Source organism: Bemisia tabaci, chromosome 4 (genome assembly GCF_918797505.1).
Source record: "Bemisia tabaci chromosome 4, PGI_BMITA_v3".
NCBI classification, from domain to species: domain Eukaryota; kingdom Metazoa; phylum Arthropoda; class Insecta; order Hemiptera; family Aleyrodidae; genus Bemisia; species Bemisia tabaci.
The window spans coordinates 20,243,545-20,271,518 of record NC_092796.1 but is presented as its reverse complement, the minus strand read 5'-3'; the positions used below and the strand labels follow the sequence as shown (position 1 = coordinate 20,271,518).

General features: G+C 39.7%; 1 protein-coding gene across 1 annotated transcript in view; it reads right to left on the bottom strand.

The window, feature by feature from the left end:
• Positions 1–27,974, bottom strand: part of LOC109035424 (trehalase) — a 78,907-nt gene that overhangs the window by 41,837 nt on the left and 9,096 nt on the right. Inside the window, exon 2 of the mRNA XM_019049051.2 lies at positions 15,173–15,422. Coding sequence (XP_018904596.2) covers positions 15,173–15,336 — 164 coding nt within the window. The 5' untranslated portion in view covers positions 15,337–15,422. The remainder of the gene's footprint in view (positions 1–15,172; positions 15,423–27,974) is intronic.

Here is a 27,974-nt window from a genome sequence, read left to right as displayed (position 1 = left end):
CCCTTTAGACGATAATTCAGTTCATAACAAGTACAATTAGCGCCGAATTTTCAATACTTGACATTTGGTAGACTTATTGCTGATTCGATGTAATAACAAAAAATACGTCGATTTTAAGTGATGAATCACTGAATCGTATCTACGTCCCATCATTTTTCCTGCAAACTTAGCTCCTATGGACGTAATCTCACAAGTATAGCTTATTGCGTTTCAACGATTTGAAGGAGATCTTTGTTGAAGCAGAAAACCACACGCATATCAGTTTCGTCCTTGCAATATTAACAATGGTTTTTCAATTAATAATCGCAATTCATAGCTAATTTTTTGTTATCAGTTCAAAATTTGCCTATGAAATAATCGGTGTACAACAATTAAATCAGAGTTTGCTAATTTGTTTGGCTCCAGTTGGAGTGCTGACTTTTGTAACATAATTTTATAACAGAATTAGTGACATTTTTCTTTCTTTTTTTAATTATTATTTAATGTCTAAGTTTTCATAATGATATGCTTATGTAAAGTTTCAGCACACGTTTTTTGAGGAACAGACTTATTCACTGTTTTATTGTGTGGAAAAACGTAAAAAGTGTACATAAAACCGCGCATGAACCTAGATAACGTGAAAACGGAGATTAAAAGTTGAAAAATTGATGTATCGTAAAAATACACATGGAAAACAAACTAAAAAAGTAAAAAAAAGTATTATTATTTTTTTAAATAAATAAGAAAGGTTAAGTTAGTGAGCTTTTGTTTTAGTCTGTTTTTTTTTTTCGTTGAATTAAAATATTAGGCAGCTAAAAAAAGAGCAAGCATGATATGAAAGAAGTCAGTACTCTTAATTTCCCTTAAAAACTTTCCCAAAACGTGAAATATAGCCTGAACAAATTCAGTTCTTGAGAATCAAGCGTCATCTTTGAATAAAATAGTGTCATTATCTTGTTCCTTGAAAAACGGCCAGAGAATCTGTCATGGTTAAGTGACAAAGCTGTTCACATAGTAAGATCTCTATTTCGCCCAGATTTTGCAGGTGCTGAGAGTAAATAGCGCGCAAAATTGTTTCGAGCAGAAATTGTGTGGTAGCGCGGTCGTTTAAAGGATGTATAGTCGTGTGCCACCATCGTGCGAACGATTTAGTAATTTGGCAGAAAATTGAGTCTGGACGCAATATGCTGGTCGGCACCACCTGCTCAAACAATGTTTGTTTCCTGAAGGGGGCTTTGAAGCTGTCGGGGCTCTACCGGGCGCCTGGATTCAGTAATCCTCCGATTTTTTACTTCACGATTTGAAAGACTGTCTTTATATTTCTTGGATTCCTTCAATTTAGTATTGGAATAAGTCGTTGAACTATTCTCATAATGATTTGATGTTCGAAACTTAAAGATGAGAAATGTAAAAATTAAATCTGTTCAGAAGCAAAAATAATGTCAATGAGGTCCTCAGAATTGTTTAAATCCTGTAACGTATAAAACAATTTACAACAAATGATCATTTATAAATGTACTTCTGGTATATTCTTTATCAGGGCACGTTACATGAAATGTACCGCGTTTAGCAGAGAAGAACCTAGCCACAACAACCATTCCCAGAAACTGGGCACTTTACTTTTTTACAATAGAACGTTTGTGCGGAAACCTTCGAATATTTTACGGAATTTGCTTCGTACTATGCAGAAAATTCACTGAAATTTACGCAAAAATCCGCACAACTGTTTTCGTGTAAGAGATTCTACTGCCCAATTAAATCTGGCAATAGCTGATGTGGATTTGTTCCTTTCTACTTAGTGCAGTCCAAATATGTTACCATAACGATAGCTAACGGGTAAGATCTACTTACTCACTGATAGCTCAGAAACTCCCCAGAGTTTTTTTCGACCGAAAGTGGTACTGATAGACTTTTTCGAGACCACCATTATTTTCTCGTGGGAATTGTCATCGGAAACGATTAATCGCAGAAAAACCTCCGCTGGATGTAAATTCTCCATTCTTCAAACATAATCCATTGCAGTAAAAGTTCTTCATCCGTTGAAGTAGAGCTTGGAAAGGTGAATGCTCAATTACTACCGTCACATTAATTTTGCACCGATTTGACTTCAAGTTGTGCCTCCATACATGCTCGATCTCGCATCGTATATTCCCAAAGGAAAGCCTCCAACAATTCCCTCCGTGCCTTTTGAGGTGAATTGGCACGTTGACGATGCAGCATCCCCTGTTTCTTTGTTCGTCTTCGAACTTGTTCCTCTTATCTTCCCACACGCGAATATATGATTGAAAAGCGAAGTTTTTGATTAGAATTTCTGACTTTTGCACACATGTGTGAAATCGCATGTCTGCGCACCTTTGCGCGTTCAAAAGACCCCATGAAAAGTCAAATAAGGGACGGGTATGAAAGGAGAGAGATGCCGATGCGCGTGGCACAACGCCGAAAACCGCATACCGTCTTATTTGGCGAGAAACTTGAGTTCCTCATGAAAGTAAGTAAGTACTGCTGTAAATCTGTCCTATTGCAGGCAGCAGACATCCTCTGTCACATTTCGCTCCGACTGTGCAATCAATAGAATCGATGATGAGTCTCTCGTTTGTGCTTATCTAATGTAGAGTATATGGAACGTTAATTAAAACCAACTACAAAACCCAGGATACACTGAAAAAACAAATAGTTACGGGCAAAGCAGACATACGTTCGTTCCGGGTTCAGAGGCCGAAAATTTCGGGTGCTGCAACCGTAGCTTCAATATTGCTCTGGGCGCTACGCCCGGAACTTTCGACCTCCGAGCCTGGAACACGGACGGTTTGTCTATATAGCCCCTGAGTACGGCATCCATGGCCGGAGTTTTTTTTCAGTGTAGCGTGAAAACTTTTTCTTACCGATTTTCCTTCGTTTAAAATTCCATTTTCAGCAGAAGAATCTTGGGATTTTCTAACTACAATTTTACCGCTTTTTCTCTAGATCTTGTGCGAAGATCAGAAAAATATTGAACAGAGATTGCACAGGAGCATTCTCGTAAAAAATTGAACTTTTCGAGTCAACTTTGCAACCTCTTGGAGTGGGGTTACGTTCTTTCTTCCGAAAAACGACGAAGCAGGGTCTACGTAGAAAAAATTGGACGCTCTTAATAATTTACAACGTTCACAAGTACAGTTCAAAGAGATTTGATTACACGTGGGAGATCGTGTACGGTAAAGCGCGTTTAATGTTCAGCGTTGAACACAGAGTAGAACAGTCACGCAGAATCAGGTTTAGCGCGAAATCCCACCGATGAAACTTAGGTGGACACGATTGAGGCATGTAACACAACCGAATCCTCCCTCTTGCCTGGCCGGGTTCACGAGGTTGTATTGGTGTTGTAAACCCATCGGGCGGGAGCACAAAGGCTTTTGAAGCCTTTGACGCCTGTTAGCTAGGCCACAAATGTTTACAACCTGCAATCGTATCTGCGATTTGTTTTCATTGATTGCTTGTACGGTTAACCGCAGGATTGGGAATTTATTAATCAATATCAAGGGGAGATGTTAAGATAAACTGGAAACTGGATGGAGTATCCGTCGTATTAATATCGCGACATTTAGAGGAGATTATACTTATTTTGTTACCTTTTTCTATTTGAACTGAAAAGTTCTTGTTTAGAATGTTTTTGCATTACAAATGGGGGAAATTTTTCGGGGATGGGCAGGGAATTGCATAGGCGGATCCTGACACCTCGAACGGAGGGGAGGGGGGGGGGGGGCGAAAAGGGAGACAGAGAATTTTTGAAGTTTTGAAGCATCTAATATGGAGTTGGAGTCATTTTCCTTCCTAATAATCACCAAATGTAAGCGTCTTTCTTCCGTTCCTCCTTCCTTCCTTCTCTTTATTTCCGGGCGACCAGGGGGGGCAGACGCATGCCCCCTAATCCCCCCCCCCTTGCATTCGCCTATGGGAGCCACGACACCATTCACCTCCTCATGAGAGTTGCGGATCAAGGTGGGAGGCAACTCGAAATTTTCAAATAAATGCCCACCTTTTATGGTACATACTTCAAAAATTTATTTTGAAAATTTCCGTCTTGTTTCCGCATCATGAATAACAGATCAATATTTTTTAGGCTTTATTTCTTTGTTAAAAATTGATCTCACAGTGAATCAATTATTCATGATAAGTTTAAAAAGGGACTTAATCAGGGGAAAATTGCAAAAATTACCACTGGTGAGACTCACTCGATTCACTCGATAAACCAGGCAAAAACCAAGATTTTTTTAAATGTCTTTTTTGATAGTGATTGCTGGTATTAGTATTGAAAATTGTTTTGCTTTTCTCATTGAGTTGAGGGAGATTTGTAGAAATGCGATGAAAATATGTGTATGTTTTAAACGTAAAGTTAGAGAACATATTTGGAAAATTCTTTGAATGTTGTCATTTCCTAACTCCTCTCGAAAAAAGCTTATATTTGTCAAACCAACTCAGGTTCCCCGGAACATTTTCAAAGGACGGTTCAAGAGATAACGCTGTGGGTTTAAGAGCCGCCGTAATTCAAATCGTCGCTACTCTGACAAAAGGGCGTATCTCTATTTCCGAATGAGCCCCAGAAATTTTGGATTTATATGTAAGACAGGGCTCACTAGGAAATTGAGATACGCCCTTTTGTCTGCGAGGCGACGATATGCAGGAAATCCCAGCTACGTGGGTGTGTCCATTTAGCCCCCAGGAATCGTAAGTTCAGAACATTTTTCCGAAGCTCTTCAATCCGCAAGTTCGCTAACTCAGTTGAAACTCACAAGTAAATGGTTATACGTCGGCTATAATTAGGACTGGATGAGTTCAGGAATTCGTTTCATCTTCTTCAATATTTCACCGAGGGCTGGCCCCATTTGAATGTAAAAATTAACAAACCGGAATCCTCGGAGTGTAGCTGATTCATTTTAACGGTTGACTTTGATGTAAGTTCTCAACTTGACTAATTCGAATGATCAACAATTTAAATTGGATTATCGAGTTTTCCCTTCATGTGATTTCATGAGCTTTTCAATATCCGTCGGCACACCTCTTAACGGAGCTCACAGAAAGCAGAGGCGGGAGAGTTGTCCCCGGTCTGGATCCCATTTCGCGGATTCGAGCTACGAAGCACTTAAAACTTTTCATGTAATTATGACTTCCTTGAAACCGATAATGACTCTCTTACAGCAACCTTTTCCCTGCGAAGTTTAAGTGCACCTCAACACTGAGCTCTCATCAAAGGAGCCCGAGCACTAAGCATCTGAGACCTGAAATATCCTCTTTAATAACCTTTCAGATCATCAATACTAGGATTATACTTTAAACCAGATTAACGCCTCTTTAACGGTATTACATCTCATCCTTAGCTTTTAATATTGTTTCGAATTTCCTCCTTGCTTCGGGTTCAAGGAATTTAAGTGCATTATTTGAATATTTTTCCCTCTCGTAGCATTCATTTTTTCGTGCCGAGGTTACTCCGAAGTTTAAGGGAGAAAGTTAGCTGTACCCTCTGTAACAAAAAGGTTCCGTTTCTGTTGATAAGTTCCTAAAATTTGTCTACCGTGTTGCACGGTTGCAACATTCTCCTCGACGATATTTTGTTTCAAGTATAGATTTTATTAATGCCGGTGATTTTTGGGACTTGTTGGTCAAATGTTACAATATTACACTACCTTTAAGTAAATCTATGATGTGTGAGTGGATCTCTATACCGTAGCAGAGCGCACAATAAAAATTTGCCTTTACTAATTATAACATTTTGTATACCAAGGTGTTTAAAGTTATTATTTATTATTAACTTCTGTATAAGAAAAAAAATGAAGCCTTAGTAATAATTTGGTTTTTTCATTCACTTTATGTATCGTATAAGCCTGTATAAAGCTTCCCTGTTTCTTCGGCTTGCGTAATCCTATAATTTTTAAATTATGGCTTCTGGTTGGTTCAAAAGTGTATGAAAAATACTTTTGAAAATGTACACAATACCATTGTATCTGCGTAAAACTGTGAGAAAAATCCATGTAAATCGAGATACTTGGGTTTTATAGTTGATCTCAGCCGATTGATTAATCCAAATTTTGATCGCGGAGCTATCTTAATCTCTTTAACTTCAGGTGGGGTTGATCCTATATTAGTCTACTAGGCATTTCTCAAAAAATGTGAGGGATTTCGCTGAATAAGTGCGTGACGAATTTATCTTCTCCTATAATGTATTAAAATCAGATTTCCGACAAACAACACAAAATTGCACCCATAACGACTCAATTTTTCGACATTTTTCTGGGAAGGCTCCCTCCCCAAGCTCTCTCCACAACCTCCCTGTGGAGCTAGGATTGTCCCCCAGAACCTCGTTTGGAGCTGAGGAGGGGGGGTCCTTTGGACTTTCCCTTGATAAGATGTCTTTGATAAGATGGTCCACAAAAAGTACCTAGCTACGCTTGTGATTATACCAGAAACTTTGATTTCGATGAAATGTGGAACATCATTGAACTTTATTTCGCAGTAAGCAATTTATCATCTCTGACTAATGTTAGAAAGAACTTATGTGTCATTTGTTTCCCTACGCAGATATAGGTTCTTTTTTTGGAGAGCCAAAAGCAGTAGTTCCATTGCAAAATGCAGACCAATTACTTCTCCGAGAAGTTGGGAAACTGCGACGAGATTTTTGAGCTTTGCCACAAACCTGACGCGGACTGAGAGAACGCCGAGGCGGAATAATGAAATTTTCTTCCCTTGTGTGTTGAGTCGGGCGAAAAACGCACATCTGCGCTCGGTTGTCATGGCTGTTATGTGGTTTTTACATAATGGGGTATGTGACTGGAATTCTAGAAACTAATAAATTTACTGCACTCGCTTCTACGTTACAATCCCACTGCCTGTCTCAGTAACCGCGGCTCGTCCCTCAGCAGCTGAGGCTCAAACAATTCGCATCTTCCGAGAATTTGAAATCTCTCATCCGCAAAAAGCATCGCGCTCCCTTTATCTGATCGGTCAAGAGGATGAAATTTTTTTATCCACCAAGTTCCCATCAAAAATTAAGTGTGGCAAGCAATAGCGGCATTAATTTTATTGGCAATAGAAGTTTGATATAAACTGAAAGAGACTCTCATCCTGGAAGAATTTTCCCTCAAAGAGATTTCCCTCCATATCGGAAGAAGCAATAAAAAATTATTTCATTTTGATTCATCATATTAAAAAACGGAAAAAACTCGAACAACAAAGGATTGTAATGCCGCGCAAATATCTAATTCTGCTGTGCTGAGGAAGAACGCCGTATGACCATTCGAAAGTTGCCAAATTGCCTCTGACACAATTTCAATTGTTTAAGGAGAGTTATATTGAATTTTTGGTCTCGAAATTATCAGATAATTTATATTTGATTGCGAATAAAATTCTCTGAAAAATCGGATAAAAAAATTTACAGGCTCCCTTAAAAATTCGTAGTTAATCGAGGAAAATTTCGCAATATCTGAGGGTTTGTGCGTCATTTTTTCTTAGTGCGGCAGTATAGGTAAGGGCTCCTTATTTGGGTATGTTTACATCTTTAGTTTGAGCAAACTTTAGAAGATCGCTTTTTGTGGCAACGGCTTTTTTCCGCTCTTGCATATACATAAGATTTAATAGGAACACAATAATGTGGCTCGCACAACCAACGTTTTATTCATTTATTTATTTCTTTTTTTGAGTGCTCAGGAAACAATCCGAGAGGATAAAACCCTTCACAATACACTTCGGTCAATTTTGAGTATCGAAGTTGGATCGAGGTTGGACTGCAGGAAACGCCGTAGACTCTCATTTTAGCTTAAAGTTTGCGACTTAAGGGTCGGAAGCCCTTTCGGCGAAGCAGATAAAGAAGGTCTTTTATCAGTAGATCCCATTGAGCCGGGCGGTTTAAGTCTGGCGTTTAGCTTTCCTTTCAGTCGTTTAATCAAGTCGCAGTTAACAAGATTTTCTTGCAGCTTATATCTTACCTATAGGTATTCTGTGGACCCGAAGTTCCCTCTTCATCTCTCAAAAACCCCTCTTTTATCATGGAGTGAATGGGTTTAGATAGCGTTTCATTCGATAGGTGAAGTCGAAAAATGCACCAGCGCTGACATTGATTTTATTTTCAATCATTCCATTAACTGCTCCTTAATTTTGCGAGAATGAGGTAAATCTTATGACGAATATGAGTCACACAAAAAAACACAAGGGACCTAAATTTTGTTGTTGAAATACTTTTTATTTAATACCCGTGCATGGTGTGCATTATTTTAATTCCTGCTCTCCGGAAATTTTAAAACATCGAACATTTCAGGTTTTATCTTTGGTTGCAATTTTTTATTTTAATAAACTGCACACGAATTAAAGGAAAGGATAAGACAGAAATATTGGAAAAATAAAGTTTTACCGCGTGGGCTCCATACTAAGCGCTCAGCCGACGTTCATTTCGTCACAAATGCAGTTTCGATGGGTGTTTCTAAAGGGAGATTTTACGAAAAAACCAATGGAACCACACTTAAACTTTTTTGTTTTTTATTTTAAAAATATAAGCTTTCAAAGTTTCCAGATTTTGTCCGGCTCCTCCTATTGACTCGGTCCAGTGTGCGGCGTGAATACTTTCTTCGCGAAACTTGGCAAGAAGATGAGCTAACGGACGCACAATGGATCGGGTCAATGGGATAGGTCGGACAAAATTTTGAAACTTTAAACGCTTTCAACTCCGTTTATACAAAACTTTGAGGTTCTAAAAGTGGTTTCATTGGTTTCCTCGTAAAATTTTCTGCTAGCTGCACCCATTACAGTTTAAAATATGACGAAATTAACATCCAAATTTGGAGTTTTTGTCAAAAATTTCATGCCCGACCTCTCTAATTGACTTGATCCACTGTAGGACGTCTCTCTCTTCTTAAATTTTTTTATCGATGCAACCAGGAATGAATAGTTTTTAATTTTTTCGTCGGTAACATTGCCGAACACATGGCCCATCTGCGTCATAAACGGAGGATTTAATGACGTTTGAACAGGACGCTCATAGTTTACTTCCGATTGAGAAGTGTTTGTTTTGGTTGCGCGTGTTTTGCATAAGAAAGGAATAGATGAATAGAGGTCAAGTTCACTGTCACAATGATGACACTCATTAAACGCAGCAGGTATCTGCATTGTTGAAACAGTTTGAATGTTATAATTTTTGCCCGTTCCTCTGCAATTTTACGGTTTCATCAATGGCTTAATTCAAGGTTATCTGTTTACGGTGCATCATGCATATTCGGCATTGCGCGGGGGATACAAAGATGAGTTCTTTTAACACCAGTTACAACGGATAAAAGGTTTCCCTTTTATCTGAGAAAGTCCTCTGACGCATACTGCCGTGCGAGGGAAAAACGCAGTATGAGCCTTTAGGCGCTGCCAAATTTCCTTTGATAAATCACGAATTTTCGGGAATATTTATGAACATTTTTCTTTCGATTTTTCAGGCAATTTCGCTCGTAATTTGATCTAAAGAGTGTAAAAATTACTGGGAAAAATATTGATAACTTTTCTCAAAAATAAAAACTTGTCGGAGGCAATTTCGCAACTCTCGAATGTTCATACGGCGTTTTTTCTTACCGCAGCAGCATGAGTCCCGCCACCTAGAATACTCTAATTTTTTTTAGATTTTCGGGATCCCGCTTGCTCCACACATCGTCGCTCCTCTGACTTAAGGGCGTATCTCGGTTTCCACATGAGCCCCAGACAGCATGGATTTATAAGGAGAACAGGGCTCACGTAGAAATCGAGATACGCCCTTACGTAAGCGAGACAACGATATATCCATGTCGATGTCGATAAACATCGATGGTGAAACTTCCAAGCCACGTATCTCGGTTTGCAGACTTCCCGTCATACTTTCTTATTTATCTGGAAAGCTACTCAACGGCAATTCTTAAAAATGTTCTTTGTGCGAGGGAAATTCTATACAAACTTCTAAGAATTATCTTGATTTCCTCTCCTTTAAAAAAACAAAATCGGAGCAGAGATTCTACAACACCGCAAACGAGATATGTGGTTTGGGAGTTTTGCCGTCAATACTCGACAGAGATTTGTCTTGAACCTAAAGACAAGTTTTTTCCTCCTAAATTTAAAAAAGGGCTGTAGATACGAAACATTTTTTCTTTATTTGACTGTGGACATTTTCAAGATTTTTGACATATGGCAGAAGACTTAGGTATATTTTTTCTCGAGTAAACCGCATCTGAGATCCATTCAACGCTTATTGCCACCTAATTTTATACCTGTCAAAATGGCCTGTCTCCTAATTACGAGGGCAATTTCACACCTGATAGCGAGATGATCTTCTATACAATACAGCATGTGAAATTTTCCTCGGTTTTGTTCAGTTTTAAGTAATTTTGAACCTCTCATACGGCTAGATCTGCGCATTAGGCTCCGTTTTCGTGCCCTTATCGTTCTCGCGTGATGTCGATAAAGTCGTTAAGTTGTGCATGCGTTATAGTTTGTAAGATCCTCTATTTTGCCATTCAGCGTACGGCAAATTGAGGAAAAAATAGGTAAATTTCAAATTTTTACGAGGCGCTAATGTTTAAGAGCTGCTTTCAGCGCCCGAGCTAATAATAAGGAAATGTTGGAAAGAGAGCGAAAAGTGAGCGAGGAAGTGAAAAACTTTATGGTTGATACTGAAAAGGATGAAATTTTACGGATTTATCCCCTGTAATTTCGTCGTAATTTTTCAAAACTGAGAAAATTAGATAAAGACGGGGAAAATATTCTCTCTTTCAAGCTGGTGGAATTGTGAGCTTGAGATTTGAATGACTATCTTTGGCATATACTCTAAATTGTGTGGCATACACATTCACCCTCTTCATTTCCAACTCCATGTATCCCATGTATTATTGCGTCATTCGTCATGCTATGTTGTTTGACACTAAAATTTGAGTTCACAGCCCCCAAATGTTTCATTTTTGAAAAACAAAAATATATAATAAAACACGCTAAAAACTTTTTACCTTGTTCAATTTGATCAGAATTGATTTTAAACAAAAAACAAGAAGAAACATCCAACATGAATATGTTGGAAAAGCGTGCCGAAGAACTGAAATCTAGTGTGTGCACTATTTCCATTTCAACGAGATGTGTATAAATTAGTACTCTCTGCAAATTGGGGAGGAATTATTGATTTGATACCGTTGAATGTAAATACATTTTATTGAATAAAGAAAGTAACATAATTATATTGGATGAACAAAGAAAATAACATCATAAATCATTTAACTGAATTGGTTCATTCAGAATTTCAAATTAAAGTTTGGAAATTGTTCAGTTTGTTGCGTCATGTTGGAGATTGCTCAGTTTGCAGCAGCAGAGTATGGAGTTTACTCTGTTTAATGAGTCAAACTTTGTCTTTTCTCTTTTCTTCGATTGATTTGTATTAAAATGAGACTTTAAGGTATCTTTTCTGGAAATAAAAAAAAAAAAACGTGACACCAAAAAAAAAAAAAAAAAAAATGCAACTTACACTCAGAGAATCAACAAGGGAACCTAACCTCCAAAACTCTGCCTTCCAATTGGTCGAATTGGAGATTGCTCACTTCGCTGCAGTTGTAACTATGGAGATGCAGCCAACTTGGGTTTAACCGCTTTTGAAAAGACGCTGATTCGCTAAATAGTTATGGCGGCATTTAAACTTCTAATTTAAATCCTCCGAGCGTAGAAAAGCTTATTTGACGTACCTATGAAAGAAAATAATACGGTTTCCACGGGAAAATGTTCTCAAGGGTTTCCAGTAACAGGATAATTCGGTTTCTCGATGAATGACCTTCAGGGCTTGACACTATAACGGTTCAAAAACGGAAGAACGGATCCGACGGAAAAAAAATTCGGACCGCCCCTTGAAAAGCATTGGTCGATCGGTGTGCTGTACTACAGTACATCCGAGTGATTTCAAAAAGCGAGCCCTATAGGCACGCTTAATAAAACGAGTTGGAGATTATAAAAGAACACAGAGATTGACTACCTATTTTCATGAAATTAGAGAATTCTGTAATGTAACACCAACTGTTAAAAATAAGATTTTAAAACAAAAACTTAAAAAAAACTGATGAACATTATGTCGAAGGAAATACTTTTGACATTTGTTCAGCACAATTTACGTTTGGCACAATTTGCGTTAAAAAAAAGTCTTAAAAGAACTGCCATTCTTCTTAGAGTGTTTTTTATAACATGCTTCTGAATCTCTCTAATTGTTAAAAAACTAAAGTTATATATTTTAGGAGTTTTTCGTCTACCAGTCGTTTTATTTTAGGAGTTTTTCCTCTTAGTGTACCTTAACAGTCCTTAACACTAGGGTACTTTTTCACAATGAGAAAAAATTGAGGTAATGTGTCTTTCACAGACCTGGGCTTGGATACCGACTAGAAATATCTTACTGGCTCATATAGAACTTGCTACTACCAGTTAATGAGGAAATACAGAGTTGAGCAAAGCAAAAAAGAAAAGGAAAGGGTGAAGTTGAATAGCTCTACTCATAAAAGGGTGTGTTAGTTATTGTTATGAATGGGCTTACAGTGGCGTGGCGTGAATGATCGAGCATCGATATTTCCCCATTTGAAGCTGTGGTAAATAATCGATTATTAAGGTGTTCGCTGCGAACACCCTGTCTATCAATCCTTTTCCATATGATTAAATGGCAGATCAATCGATACATTGCAAAACATGCCACGCCACTGAGGGCTTAGCAAGGTGAACGAATCGAGCTTATTTCCGCTACACATTATGCGAAGCGTTTTGCAACAAGGAGTTAGCTGCGCCAATTGAATTTATCGGGGTTATACTCGGCAATCCTTGCTTGAACCTTTTCAAATTAGAAAATTGCACCTTGCTTAGCTCGCACAGATAGTTTAATGTTTTTCATGCTTGAAGACCTTTAACGCAGCCCGTTGCACAGGGTTTTCAGACCAATCAAGTATTGTGTCTTTTCAATGATAGCTCTCCTCCGGCGAGAATTTAATTTCTATAAGAGGTTTTGGTTTCACCACAGAACGCCTCAGTTGTTAAAACGTTTCCTCCAGGTTTGAATCAGGGCTTGTTTGGATGCAAGCCGGTAAATGGAGAAAAACCCGTAATAGTTATTGTTGAGTGAGTTTCTCTCTCCTACCCTCTAGGGGTGCATTCTAATTCCCGTTGGCGCGGACTGTTTTTATTCAAATGAATTTAATTAATTATTTGGATCTAATAAATTTGTTTCAGGCGACCGCATATTGGGAATGCGAGCACCCGAAAAATTAAAATAAATAATTGTTCTTCTGTGTTCGGTACATTTTTTTAATCATTGTGGAATACAGCCGTGCCAAGGAGAAACGCCGTATGAAAATTCGAGAGTTGTCAAATGTCCTTCGAAAAAATGTTCGTTTCTAGGGAAAGTTATGAATATTTATCTTTGAAATTTTCAGGATCTTCGGGTGAAATCGCGAACAAAATTATCTGAAAATTAGAAGAAAAATATTCATAAATTTGTAAGGAAATGTGTTCCTTATCAAAGAAAATTTGGCAACGCCTGGAGGTTCATGTGACGTTTTGCCTCAGTACGGTAGAATACCAGTCCCCGCAACCGCTGAATGATTGGAATGAATTTTGATTTTTTTTCTTTTCCTAGTTTTGGTTTTTTCACGGGAGTGAGTAGAGCACAATGAAGGGAAAATAAATTTACTTCCTCTTATCGGGTGTGTTTTGTGTTATGTTTTCATTTATTCCAATAGTTACTCGTAAAACTGTCTCAGAAGTAGCGCAAGCGTTGATTGTTGTCGAGCTTCTGAATATCAAGTTAATTTTTCCCCAGGCCCCAACCCCTTTTCCCGGCTTCAACCGGTTTTTTTGAGAATGCATTTTGGAAAGAAAAATTCAAAGCAACGCGATACTTTTAAAATTATAAACATGTTAAAAGTCACGAGAGCTCTGATTGACTGAATAACTTTTTCATTGAAAAACTGCGGAAAAATATAGGTTTTATTATAAGATAAATAATTAATATTGATTAAAATATATACCAGTACACGCATATTATGAATAATTAACAATATACATACAGTTTTACCAAAGGTGAATCTTTATAAGAGGAGGATTCGATTTGGAGCTATGAATAGATGGTCTTGCAACCCTGCTTCTTAAGAAAATAACATGTCTAGCTGTACACCATTTCCGGGAACGTATAAATAAAGAAATTCAAAATAAGTGCAAGTACAGGCGTGAATTTCCACAACAATTTACAACCACGCTAAGAACTTAAGAAAGGGTTAAAATGAGCTTGATCGCCTAAACGCATAATTTGCCAGGTCTGCGTAAGAATTTTTCAAACTGGCTGCGCCTGTGGCCAGTTTTTCTTGGACAGTTTTCGCCGGTAATCAGGTTTGCCCAAAGAGAGACGTAGGAAAACCTTAGCTAAAAAGTTAATCAATCTCGTTAACTGTGGCATTTCTTTCCTAGGAAGCACCCGGAATAGGGCGGTAGCGCCGGCGCTGACGAAAGCCAGAGCGCCTTCCAATCTCTGGGTATGTAACACGCGCATCCATAAAGTACGAATAGTTGTATCAAGGGCCTACTATCGTAGCCACGCGAAGGCCAGTTTGGAAAAAGGGTACATTGTACGATTGTTGCTGCAAAGTTCGACGCAATTGGTTCCAAGTACTATTTCTCTAAAACATAACTGAAGAAAGAGAAACCAGACCCTTGAAAATGATTAAAATCATACACAAGGAACACTTTTTAACGTTGTTTGTTTCTTTGGAATAGGTTGTTTTCTTACGGCTCTCTTTCGGCAATTTTAACTGTTAAGAAAAGCTGCCCGCGAACGCAATAACTTCAAAAATTATCAGTACGAACCACACACTCTACGTGATGAGTAGTGGCTCGTGTGCATTTTTTACGTGCTGAACATGATTGTCGTGAGTTTATTTTTGTTTGTGTTGTTAAAATCGTGCTGAGCCGAATACAGCTGTGCCATAAACACATTCATGACAAAGTATTTGCCCAAGTGCTCCAATGGGCCATCAGACTGACCACGAGTATGATATTAAGCACCTTATTTATGTTCCTGTTTTAACATTTTATGTAAAATTCGATGAACACATCGAAATTTTCTAAATGTAAACCATGATAGAATTTTTTTTTTAGTGTATGAAAAAGCTCAAATTTCCGGGAGATTGTAAGATGAGTGATTATGGGGGAGGCTTACCTTGCGCAGATGGGCTTGTAGGGGCAGCGGAAGTTGGGGTTGTTGTAGAGCTGGGCCTCGGCGGCGGCGGGGAGGCGAAGGAGGGCGAGGGCCGCGAGGAGGACGGCGGTGGTGGCGGTCACTTTGGCGGCGAGGCCGGGGTCGGGCGCCGCTCCTGGGGACATGCTGGGTGGTCGGCTGCTCCAGGTGCAATGCTCATTTGCCGCCGCGGGAACCCCTCGTTATAGCCCATAAATTCGACAGCTAATGGCTGAAAAAGTGAAAAAAACACCAGCGCTAATTATTCATGCGTGGCGGATCCGGATGAGACATCGGCACACGTCGGCGACGCGGCGCGACGACGACACGGCCGGGACGCGACACGACGTCTCCCGTGCAGTCTTTTCACGTCCGTCCGAGTCGTCCCCGACGTGCGACGTGCGTGCGGGAACGGAAATGTGTTGCATCGCCCGTGACCCACACTCCGCCCGATTTCCTGGAAAATTCCCCCGAATTCATTACGGATTTTCCACAGATTTCATTTTCGTGAAGTGACGCCGTGTCGTTCAGACAAATGGGGCAGTCACCCGACTTTAATACGAGGAGCCTTTTTCTGTCCTTTTAGAACGGTGATTTTTTACGGGTTCTTTTGGGGTAAATAACGTGGTATTGGACTGCATAACTTGTATATGTTAATAATATCCCTCGGAAGCCCCCCCTCCCGAACCCTCAATCGAGGGACCCCAGACGACCACGTAAAACCCTTCATTTTACCCTTCGCATGTTGTCCCTCCGCTTTTTTAGTCCACGTAGCCGCTGTTTTAGTCGGTACGGGGACGTAAGTGAGGGAGGTTTTAGTTTCCTCTCCCCCCTCTCTCTCTCCCCCTCCCTCCCTCCCTCTCTCCCCCTCTCTTTCTCATGTGACTTCGTATCAAAAAACCATTGTGCCTCTTTTGACTTTGCCCCTCAAATTTTGCAGTTCTAGGATTGAAAGATTTATGGGGTCCGTAGCTTGTGCGGACCTATCCGTGCCGACGTAGTACTCTCAGCGCCAACGTAGCACTCGAAGCGGAAAATCACTGAATCATGTGACAAAGGTTTATTGGAAGGGTGAGGATAGACCAGCACGCAGGGCTAGCTAGTTATGATACATACTTACCATTTCATCAAAATTTCACGCAGAACACGGTGGACACCTTAAGAGTCCTCGAAATATTCTCAACCTGTAGGTTTGAAATTGAAATGTTCAAAAGGGCTTTACATGATTCGATGTGCTCAATCTCCAATCTTATCTACAATGTATTTATGAGTTTTCAACCCTTTAAATGCTTTCCTGCTAAAATTTTCAATCATACGAATCAAGTTCTCATTTTCTCTCAAAAAAGCCGATATGTATTTATGAAGGACTATTGTACATTCAAGGAGAACAATTGTTTCCATTTCACAAGAAAATTAATTTTATTTATTTATTTATTATTTTTTTTTATTATTATTTTTTTTCCTTACAAAAATCTATTCACACTGAGCCCTTCAGTTAAATAATCAGGTCATCTTGTACCAAGTTTAAGTTTAGGGGTTAAAAATGGTCAAGGTTTGTACCCTGGACGTCTGCCCTACCCGTTCCGAAGTCTTCGTCGATTCGAAGGATATAAAGTGGCATATTTGTGCTTAACTGCATGCCCGCAGAAAAGAAAAACCTTGACAGAGGCCATGAAGTAAGTCACTACGATTATTATGGTGTCACGGCGCGATGCGTACGACAAACAATCCGATTCTGTAGTCTCGATCGATTTCCCTCTGAGACGCTTCAGTTAACATCACGAACATTGCCTCTGGGAATTTTATAGACAGGTTGAAAAATGTCATTGTATCCACCAACTTTTTGTAAATTCTGAAAAATAACATTTTGCTAGCATGTGACGTAGCCGTCCCTACGGGAAGAGGCCCTAGTCTGCGGAGACGAACTTAGCAGGAGAGGAAACTCTCGCAAGTATAGTAGAGAATACGTTGCGAAAATTAAATCGGATGAATTATTAACACGATTTCACCAGATTCTATCGTATTTTGTCTATATTACTTTAAATTGCTGGATTGCTAGACAAAGTGCAACATTCAATGACCATTAGCCTCAAAATTTCACAAGCAATTAATCTAAAAGTTAACTACGTTGGCAGGTAAATGACTTGCAACGCAAGCACATAAAAAAAAAAAAAAAAAAAAAAAAAAAAAAAAAAAAAAAACTTGTTAATAGTGTGGCTGGACATTTTTCATTTGAAGGATTCTATAATTGAAAATATTCCATTAAAGTCTACAGGCAAACAATTCCTGAAAATATTGGATAATTTTTTTTCTTTTCTTGGCGCATATGACAGGTCACGCAGTGGGAAAAGTGATTTTAATTTGCCGTGCCGAGAAATTTTTTCTTGAATCAAAAATGATGCTGCTCAATTTACGCTACTTTTTCGTTTATCCAAAGAATTTTTGACTTGTTCCAAAATTAATCAAAGGAGAAACAACTAGTGACGGCAAATTCAAGAATCGTCCTCTTTCTTACTTCATTGTGGAAGGTACTCCTAGAGCTTCCAACCTACGTACCCATTTTCAGTTACGTCTCTAAATATATCCATCTCTAACAAGTGCGTGGAAAACCACGACAATCACAGCACTCGATTCCAAGTTCAAGTTGGTTAGACGGAATGCAAATAGCATTGCGCCTCTGTAATTTTACCATAATTTTCTGGTACCGCGGCGAGGGCCACGGAGTGTGGAGGAACGAGATTAAAGGCGAGAATATTGAAGGAGCGAGGCAGCGCGGAAGCGGGATCTTTGAATGGGCGTGATTTTGAAAAGCTGCGAGGCAGGGAGGATGACGGAAGAATGATCAAAGGAGATAGTACACCGTACGGAATGATCTTTCCTCCGAGACGATGGATTACGTTCCCTCATTAAATTATATCGACTAAATGCAACTCTCGCAGCCTTTCACTGCGACGCTGCTTGAGCTGCAGTTAGACTTGTAAGAGTACCGTGCATGAGGCAAGAGCACTCAAATCAGTATGAATGGAGTAAAGGAGCTAGCAAACGTTACGTAACATACTTGGTAGCCGTCCGTAAGTAACGTAAGGTATCTGGGGGGGAGGGAAATCAAGAGTGCCCTTACGGGTGCCTTACGAGGTATGTGGGGTTGAAGTGGGGACGAATCGCTGTTCCGCATTACGGAAAAGAGGACGAAAAAAACCAATTTTTATGAATATATTAATTCACGTTTACGGCTTATTAACCCTATGTTGGCTACATATGAAGATGGCAAGTTCGAGCCGGTAGCTTAATAATTGTTTACTTCAGAAAATTCACATTTTACCGACATTTAAACTGGAGAAATGCGTATTTTGGTTTGAGACACTGCAGACTCTTCTTCAACATTGATACCTCACCTCAATGAAACCATACAACATTTTTTTTAAAAAACTTTCCAGGGTTTTTCCTTCTGTCTGAAGAATTTTCTGTGAAAATGTTAAGAAATAGGATTAGTTTGTCCTCCTTTGATAAAATAAAATAGAGGCGAAGATTTTGAAATACCGCAAACGAAATACGCGTTTTTGCAGTGCACATCCGTCATCTACCCAGTGAATAGCAATGAAAGTCGATTACCAAAGTGCGAAACCACGTATCACCGTTTGCGACGCTGGAGATTTCGTGTCTTTGACTTTTTTTCTTTGAAAAACTAGGTATTGTAATTCCTTGAAATAATCCTCGATTTTCCTTCTCTATTCGCAGAATATTCTTTACATTTTAGACCAATGAGTTCACATGTTTCTATTCCAAAAAATAAAATGGGAGCGAAAATTTGGAGATACGTGGTTTCGTACTTAGGCCATCGATGTTAACGCATATTTCAACTTGGCCGCGGATATCTCACCGCGATGTCCGCGCAAAACGCTGTACTTCCATTTCAATGAAACAGAACCCTCGTTTTCTCAGAAAATTAGCATATTTTGGGCGGGCGTGATCCGTATTCTAAGTCGTCTGCCCCTGTACCGTCGTCTCACAGTGGATCGAGTCCATCAGAGAGGTCGGACATGAAATTGCAGACTAAAAGCTTAAAATTTGATGTTTTATTTCGTCACATTTTAAATTTTAGGGGGTGCTTCGAGAAGAAAATTTCACGAGAAAACCAATGGAACCACTTTTAATAGCTCCAAGTTTTGTATAAACGGAGTTATGAGCGTTTAAAGTTTCCAAATTTTATCCGACCTCTCCTATTGACGCGAACCACTGTGCGATCTCCCGGACCGCATCCGCTCATCAAATCGAGCCGAGTGCGGGATCAGCCGCAAATCAGTTAAGTCACTGGGGCAACGGATTCCTCTCCGTAATTGACATCCAGCTTAATTACAGCGTCATAATAATTATTCTCTCCAATTATTTTGAGGAAACTTACTTTGCGTAATGAGTAATTTGCCGCGGCAAAGGAGACAAGCGACAAACTGACAAACAAGACGGGTCTTGTCTTGACGCATCCACGAGATGACTGCGAGGTAAGTAGAGCGGATCTTGTTCTTCAGCGAAGAGGAGTAGCATTTTAGTTGCAAATCGATGAGACCGACATCAACGCGGATCCGCGAAATTACAATTTAAGTTGCATTTTAAAATTTAAGTTACAATTTCGTTACTAATAATTCTTATTGTAACTAAGTGTATACTTTGACACGTGCAATAGTTATAATTATGGGTCTCTTTAGTACTAATGTAAAATAAATAAATAAAACAATAAATAATAAAAGTATTTAAAAATTGTGTTTGACAGGCGGTGAATAAATCCAACGATTGCATCATGCGGTCTGCTGCTTCAAAAATAAAAGTTACTATTTATCATTGATGACTAATTGTCTGCAGCAGGGTTGTTATTCTTCCAATGCTTTACATTTTCAAGTTGAAAGTTCTGGACTGTCTTAGAGTTAGGAATGCGATAGAGGGCTTATCAAAAGTCAGTGAAAGCTCATTTGGAAGGAAAATATTTTGAATGAAACACAATATTATCATTGTGATGACGCGATATAAAAACATGAGAAAGGAACTTAGCCGAGAGCTTTCTTAACGAAGTCGATCGCCATGATCAAGCTTGAATTTTGAAATATCAGAGAATATATCATTCTCTCTCATTCTGCCTCACTGTCGGTTTGCCTTCCTTTTTCAGGGTAGGCAACCCGAGGGTAGGCGCCCAAGTGGCCGAATAGTGGTATCACTTTCAGATGTCACGATTACTCAAGGAAGGAAGCAGGTAATCCACCAAACTTCCAACCATGACGTTTAGCGTGAAGCGGTAATTTTGGCTCGTATTTTTGGCTCCTCTAGTGCAGAAAACACCTCTGGACCACTCTGCCGTGCAAAGGAAAAACTTCGTATACATTCGAGAGTTGCCAAATTTCCTTCACTGAAATGTTTTTTTGTGGAAACTTATGATTATTTTCCCTGAAATTTTCAGGAACTTTGGGTGAAATTGTGAACAAAATTATCTGAAAAATTAGAAGAGAAATAGGTTTACCGGGAAAGTTGTGTTTTCCGCCTGAAGGTTCATACGGCGTTTTTCCTTAGCACGGCAGCACTAGTTCTCGGCCTGATCCCAGTGAAATTATAGACAATAGAGATTACAACTTAAAGACTCAATTTTGGTGTAGGAGATAGTCTGAGTCAAATGCTAACCATATCGTTAATCGTTACGTAAACCACAAACCCTCCATCCTGCTTCCCCCTCCATTCATCGTACTGTAACGCAAATTCGGCCGTTTGTCCCCGCATGTGTCCAGCGTTACGTAATATTCTCACGCTTCCTAATTAATGTCATGGCGTGCTTGTCCAGGCTTTTTTACTGTCCTAATTCCACTTGTTCCAGTGGCATGTATCGACCGAATTCCTCACTTAATTGACCTTCGAACATGTGAGCACTCTCTTTTTGCCGTGCGGTTTTTACGCAGACCCAATTACCGGAACAGCCGAGTCAAAGGTCTCGCGGCATGAGCATGAGGCGACCGTAAAAGCCGTAAGAGCATCCAGACGTTGCCACATTTCCTGTGATAAGTTACGATTGCGGTGTTCCAAAGTTTCGCCAACTTTATGGCTTGAAATATATCGACGGTGAAACTACCAGACTACGAATCTCGTTTCCGGCGTTAAAAATCTTCGCTTCTGTTTAATTCCTTTAAGAAAGAAAAAAGCAACATAATTCCTTGACGTTTACACAGAAAATTCTTTGCAGAGAGAAGAAAAATCACTTTCAATTGCCAAAAATTGATGCTGGGTAGTTTTTCATAAAAAAAATTATGATAGGAAATCTGCAAACCGAGACAAATAGTTTGGTAGTTTAATCATCGATGTACAGAATACTCCGACAGAGAGGATAAATCAAGGAAATTTTCAAGTAACTTCGTTGCATAGTTTTCGGAAGAAAACATGAAGTATGAAAGAAAGGCTGAAATGTTGCAAATGAAGGTAAGTACGTGGTTTAGCACTTTGGCCATCGTTGGACATTATTCTCTTGCAATTTTGTAGGGAATTTTAATCGCAATTTTTCTGAAGTATTTGAAGTACAAAAAGTGTCCTCTCAATTTTTATTCTGACGAATCGAAATTTCTAATCAACTCCAACGCAATATTCAGAAATAGAAAATATGTAAACAAATATAATAAATGAAGTCTATAGATTATCAGACTTTTTGAAATTTATGATCCTTAAATTTTAATTTTTACGGCTAATAAATAGACCAGGGGTTTACTCTGGTAAATGTTTAGAAATCTGCGGAATTCATCATAGTGTTATACTCACTATGGTAGAAGTCATAACTTCAACTCTATTACCGAAACTTGCTTAAGAAGTTCACGTTTGTCATGAACAAGCTGAAAGTGAACAAGGATCTCTTAATCTCATCAGGGTGGCAACATTTCATGAAAAATAAAATTTTGAAAAATCACGTGAAAAATTTCATGAAATTTCAGAAATTTATGAAAGATATTGAAAATACCTGTCCCTTTACATGTTTCTCCAAGTGCAAAAACTGTGATTTCCTTCTATTTTTGTGTGTTTGAGTGCGGGTTGCGTACTTTAGCCGCTGAAACATATGAAGTATTTCACGGCCTCGTGAAATTTTACACTGAAATTGCAATCTTCCATTTCTTTCTCACGTTTCATGCCACCCTGCTTAATCCTATTTTCAAATTGCATGTTTTAACGGGAGAAATCCGACAACATCGGAATGCTCTTACGGCGTTTTTACAAAGGACAGGAGCGCGGGTATTGTGAGCGCGGCTCACGAGCGTACTAATTAGCCTTTCCAGTCGGCTCCCCGATTTCGCGAATCGTGTTTACCGGCCCGCTCTCGCTCGAGAATCGACAGACGAAACCGCGTAACTCAATTTCCTCGTTGCGAAGCGTGAACTATCGAATATCGATATTATCTCATTTGAAGCTATAGTAAATAATCGATTATCAAGATTCACCCCGACAATCGATCATTTTCCATACGTTTGAATGGCAGAAAAATCGATTCATCGCAAAGCAGGATAGAGTCGAACGGATGACAGGGCTTATTTCTAGGTGTAGTTGCGCGCTTTTGTCGAGAGAGGGACATCGGAAGGGTTAATCCGCGTTCGGCGGGCACTTGCCTCTCCGCGTCGGCTTTTGAGCTTCCGAAAGCTCGGCGCTCGAGCCCAACAAAGGCGTCGAATTTCATGGCACCGTGCCGCGGCAGCCGCGCCTTTTTCGACTCGAGGCGACGACTCGTCTCTATGACGCGCTCCGAGCGGCGAGCGGGGGAGTGTGTGAGGGTGGAGGCCGCAAATATAGCTGCGCTTTCGTGGGAGCACTGTCGGGGCGAAAGTGCACGCGTTAATTCGAAATCACGGGTTCAAAAGCACGCTGCCTATTCATAGGCTCTCTGAGAAAATCGGCGCTTCGATTACACGCACTGTTAGTAATCTCTAAGAGAGTTATTTGTAGCTGATCAAGGCGAGTGATATGCATGGATGAAAGAAATATTAGTAAGGTCTACATTCTTAGTTTTATATGATTCTCAGGATATTTAGCAACTAGAGGTAGATTTCTGATAGGGTTGATCATGCATTTGGTTACACATTTAACAAGGTGGTAACATAGTGCTGGGTCTGCAATATTTTGCGGGGATAGCAAAGTCAAAAAATTTCAATTACAATAAAGAATTTGAGCTAAAATTTTTAACTCTAATTGAAATTGTTGGAATCTTTTGGCCTTGCTCTTCTCGTAAGATATTAAGGACCCAGCACTTTTTTATCACCTTGTTACGCACAGTTCGAGCTACGTTTTTAGTGCGTTTTTCCTCTTATACGTTCACTGTATGGCTGGATAATGAGCTTTTCCAAAAATCTAGAGCTGGCTGCGAGATTTTCTGGGATCATATACATGAAATATCTTTACAACCCTTGAAATTCTGCTCCTTTTTGTGGGAATGTGGCGTGGATTTCATTCTGCATACTTATTATTTGGGGTTTTTTGTCAGCTATACAGCAAGGTGACATACACGATTGGTACACGAAAAAAATAGAACTAATTCACTGAGTGATGCGTGGAGCGGTGACTACCTCACTGTCAATTTGCCTTCAGTTTTCAGTGTAGGCAAACCGAGCTCACGCGTGGCCGAATAGTGATATCACTCTAGGTATCACGATTGCTCATCAACAGCTTTTGAGGGTCCATTATAAGGTTTCGAGGTTTCGGGTATCAATTAACCTCAAAATTAGTTAACATAATGGATGAGCTTTCGATTATTCTTCACTTATGAAAACGAAATAACAGTGATACCTTCGTCCAAACCATCCATTGAGATCCTACAGGCTGATTCTTGAAATTGATAGACAAAGCGATAGACTTAAAAGATATAGGGAGTACGGAGCTGTATCCTTTTGGTTGAATGGATGGTTCTTATAGACCAAGAGAAATGATGGACTAACCGTTGGGTTCCTTGTCGATTGCCGTTATAGTTAATCTATTACTTACCCCCTTCGTCCATTGCAACCAACCTCCTTCACCAATAGGGTTACCCCTTTTTCCCTCCGTCTTTTTTATTTCCAATCTTCTGTCGATCCATTTCTAGTATAAACCCACTGTAGAACCCATAGCGGTTACAGACGAGTCAAATGTGTAAATTCACCCTTGAACTTTGTATGTACCTTGGTACAACTGGCAACATGTGGAAAAGTGAATAATCCGACCAACAAAACCAACGGAAAGAGGTGCATGAGGTTTACCGTTCGTTGCTCTCAGCATGTGAATCGACGGTTAACGCATCCGTCGCCTCGTGGCTGAAACCGTAAACAGTTCCGCTGACACGAGAGCAGAGCGGTCTTTAATAATCGATGTTTCACAGCTCTCCTCTGTCCTCTCCGAAAAAAAAGGAAATAAAAATGCAGTTCCGAAATGAAACAAAAACGCCGTCTCGTTTTTCTCGCCGCTCCAGCGGTCGTATTGGACCATAAATTTTATTAAGTATTTATTTGGCGAGGTTGACAGATAGGAGTGATTTAGGAGACTGGTAGAGATCGAATCACAGTACAATATTTGCAACTCCATCCAACCTTGCCGATTTTCATAGACTTCTTTGAAATTTTAAATTGAAAACGAATTACTCATACGAGGACTTGTCAACGCGAAATTCAACCCTTGTGCGCTGCATGACATATGAGGATATGAATGTCAACTTATATATTCATCCCTTTGTCTGCGGTTAATTTTTGCAGTGATTAATGATTAAAATTGTTTTAACCTCACACCTACGAGACAAATTGTCATCAACGAATTGCAAACTCCATGTGAAAAACAAAGAATTCACTGACTTGCCTCTTCGCAGGAGGGGTGGGTGCCGTTGAGGGCCATAATCTAAGAGTTGGAATCCTTTGATTTAATACTTCATAATGTGTTTTTCAGGCAAAGCTCCATAGTGGTGAAACCTACCAGCCGCGCAATTTTCTTGCAGAATTCTGAGAAAAACATGTAACGTTAACTAGAATCATGTCAAAATTTGACCAACAGAAATTTAATGGGACAGTTCCGCTGATCACAGAATCGTGTTTTGATAATTTATTCTTGCAAATCAACTAAAAATAATAAGATCTGTTCAAACAGTAACTTTCTACGTTGACTATTAACCGAGATATCTCGCCTTGAAAAACTCGATTTATGACGTAATCCACCGCGGTAGTACATACCATGTTATGCACTACCGCGGTGGATGACGTCAAAACTCCGACTTTTCAAAGTACGATATCTGGGTTAATATTCAACGTAGAAAGTTGCTGTTTAGGCTGCTCTTCTTATGTTTAGCTAATCTACAAGAAGCAAGCATTAAAACACGATTCTGTTACCAGCTCAACTGGCCCATTGCGTCTTCTGAAAAGATCTTTGTAGTTTCTGTCAGAAAGTCATTTTTTACCATAGTTACAAGCTTGAGGATGTATTGTTTTAGCAGCCCCTCACATTTTCTAAATTGACGCAACCATGTTACACTTGGTCGGAGAATTCCAGCGATTGCTAGGCAAACGCGCCAATACTCCATGACGCAATGGTTGCGAATCGGATTAGGCGATTGTCCGGCAAATCGAGGGGGTGCCAGTGAATTAGAGTTAATTGCATTTAAATGACGCAAGCTTACGCCTTGCAACGGGTCCGGGCTTATGAAGGCGCGTGGCCGCGTGGTCATCAGGACATCAACCGGATCCGGGTTCGAACCCTTCCTGAGCTGATGATTATTTGAAAATCTTCGGCATGAGCCCAAGGTCATTCAGGGTGCAAGGTGTTGTCGCAGAGTGTCCACTGGAAAAAAAAAAAATATTGAATCTAGAGTCCAGACGCTTAAAAAATTTGACAAGAAGAAGACTCTTGATTCAATCGGATTTTCGCTTGAACCAAAAAGAAATTCGCTTAAATCAAGAGGCTTAGCCTTCCATTCAAGCAAAAATCCGATTGAATCAAGAGTTTTTTCCTTGTCACATTTTTTAAAACTCCGGAGTCTGGATCCGAGAGACTTGTTTTCCAGTGTCTGCACATTTGCGGCATCAAGCTTTTTTCTCGAGTAGGTTTCATGACTTGGGCAGGATTTAGTGGGGAGATAACCAGCTTCAATGAAAGAGAAGGGTTTTTTCCGGAGAGCATAGTGGTAGAATTTTGCATAAACATTTCAGTCACGGAAAAAACCAAAAAAATGTAGAGCACACTGTAAAAAATTTTGAAGTAAAATTCTGTGCTGGAGTATGTTGCGTCTATAAAATCCGAGTGACATGAATACGGAGCGGAATCTATTCTCCTTATGGAGTGACTTACACTATTACGGAGTGGAATCCACTTTTGTTGTGGAGTGTCATATCGAGGGCTAAGGAACAATTCCTCCTAACTGAAAATTATGGAGAAAATGAGGTGGCGACTATGCCGCATTCTTCAGCGTTGAATATGCAAGCTGATTTTTTTTTATTTTTTTCCAATTAGCGCTGTAGAGAAGCTATAATGTAAAAGGACAAAAATGCAAATCCGACCACAGAATTACAAAAATGGCAAAGTTTCTTCTTTGTCCTGCAAAATCGTCAGTTTGCAGACAGGTGGCATTGTTCCTTAGCCATCGATACGCTTCCATGGTGCTAATTTCACTTCGCAGTCACATCACTCGGTGCTTTTGGGCGCCATACAGACTCCGGCACCGATATTCACTCCTCGATTTTTTACAGTGCAAATACTACTGACAAAAGCGAAAAAATGGTATTTGGTTCACAAAATACAGTACTTCCGGTCTGACTAATTTTCAATTACAAATGTTCCGCGGCGTCGCCTCGTGTGACGCGACGCGGGCCCGTGGACTGTTTGAAACGGCTAAATCCGGCCGAAATTCAATTGAGGCCGGAGCGAAACTCGACGCCCGAGATCAATCCAATCAAAGTCGGCGCACTTTTTCGATGGGAAAAAATAATCCCCCTCCCCCACCGCCACTCACAGGGGCACAAAGCTATTTTATTACGAGGCAGTTCGGCGGCGCGACCGCGGGGAAATTAGATTCGCGGACGGATCGTCGCTTCACCGGTATCGACATTATTGACTCCTTCATTTGGACGTATTTATGCTGAAAGGAACTATGTTACACGCAAACCCTAAGCACATAGTTCCTTTTAGTATAAGTACGTCCATTTTTGATCGGGTCATGGCTCGGCACGATGCGTTGATGTCATGTAATTGGCTCTTTAAAAAATTGTTCAATGGACTATATTTTGCAATGAGGAGCCACTCGTTCTGGCCTAGGAGAAGCAACATACGTGCCATGAGTTTCCCTGTGCAGATAGGTGCTTATACGGATAGGCCGGATATATTGGTTCCTTGTTGCGAAAAGTAGTCCAAATGGATCGTATTTGGAAGAAGAGCGGATGCGATTGCGGTGTTGCGAAATTCATGCATCTCGGAAAAAAATGTCGACACTGGAAAAAAAACGCATTGGATCTAGAGCCCTGACTATTGAGTACATTGACAAGAAAAAATACTCTTGATTCAATCGGATTTTTGCTTGAATCAAAACGAAATCCGCTTAAATTAAGAGGCTTGGTTCTTGATTTAAGCTCGATTCTGATTGAATCAAGAGTACTTTTTCTTGTCGATGTTTTTAAGGGTCTGGGCTCTAGATCCAATGTGTTTTTTTTCCAGGGTAAAATAACATATGGTTTTATTTTTCTGAGAAAAGAAAATTAATATAAAAGGAAACGATCGTGCCAATTTGATTACTGTACGTATATTTAGTATTTTTACAGGAAATATAAAGAAGGGG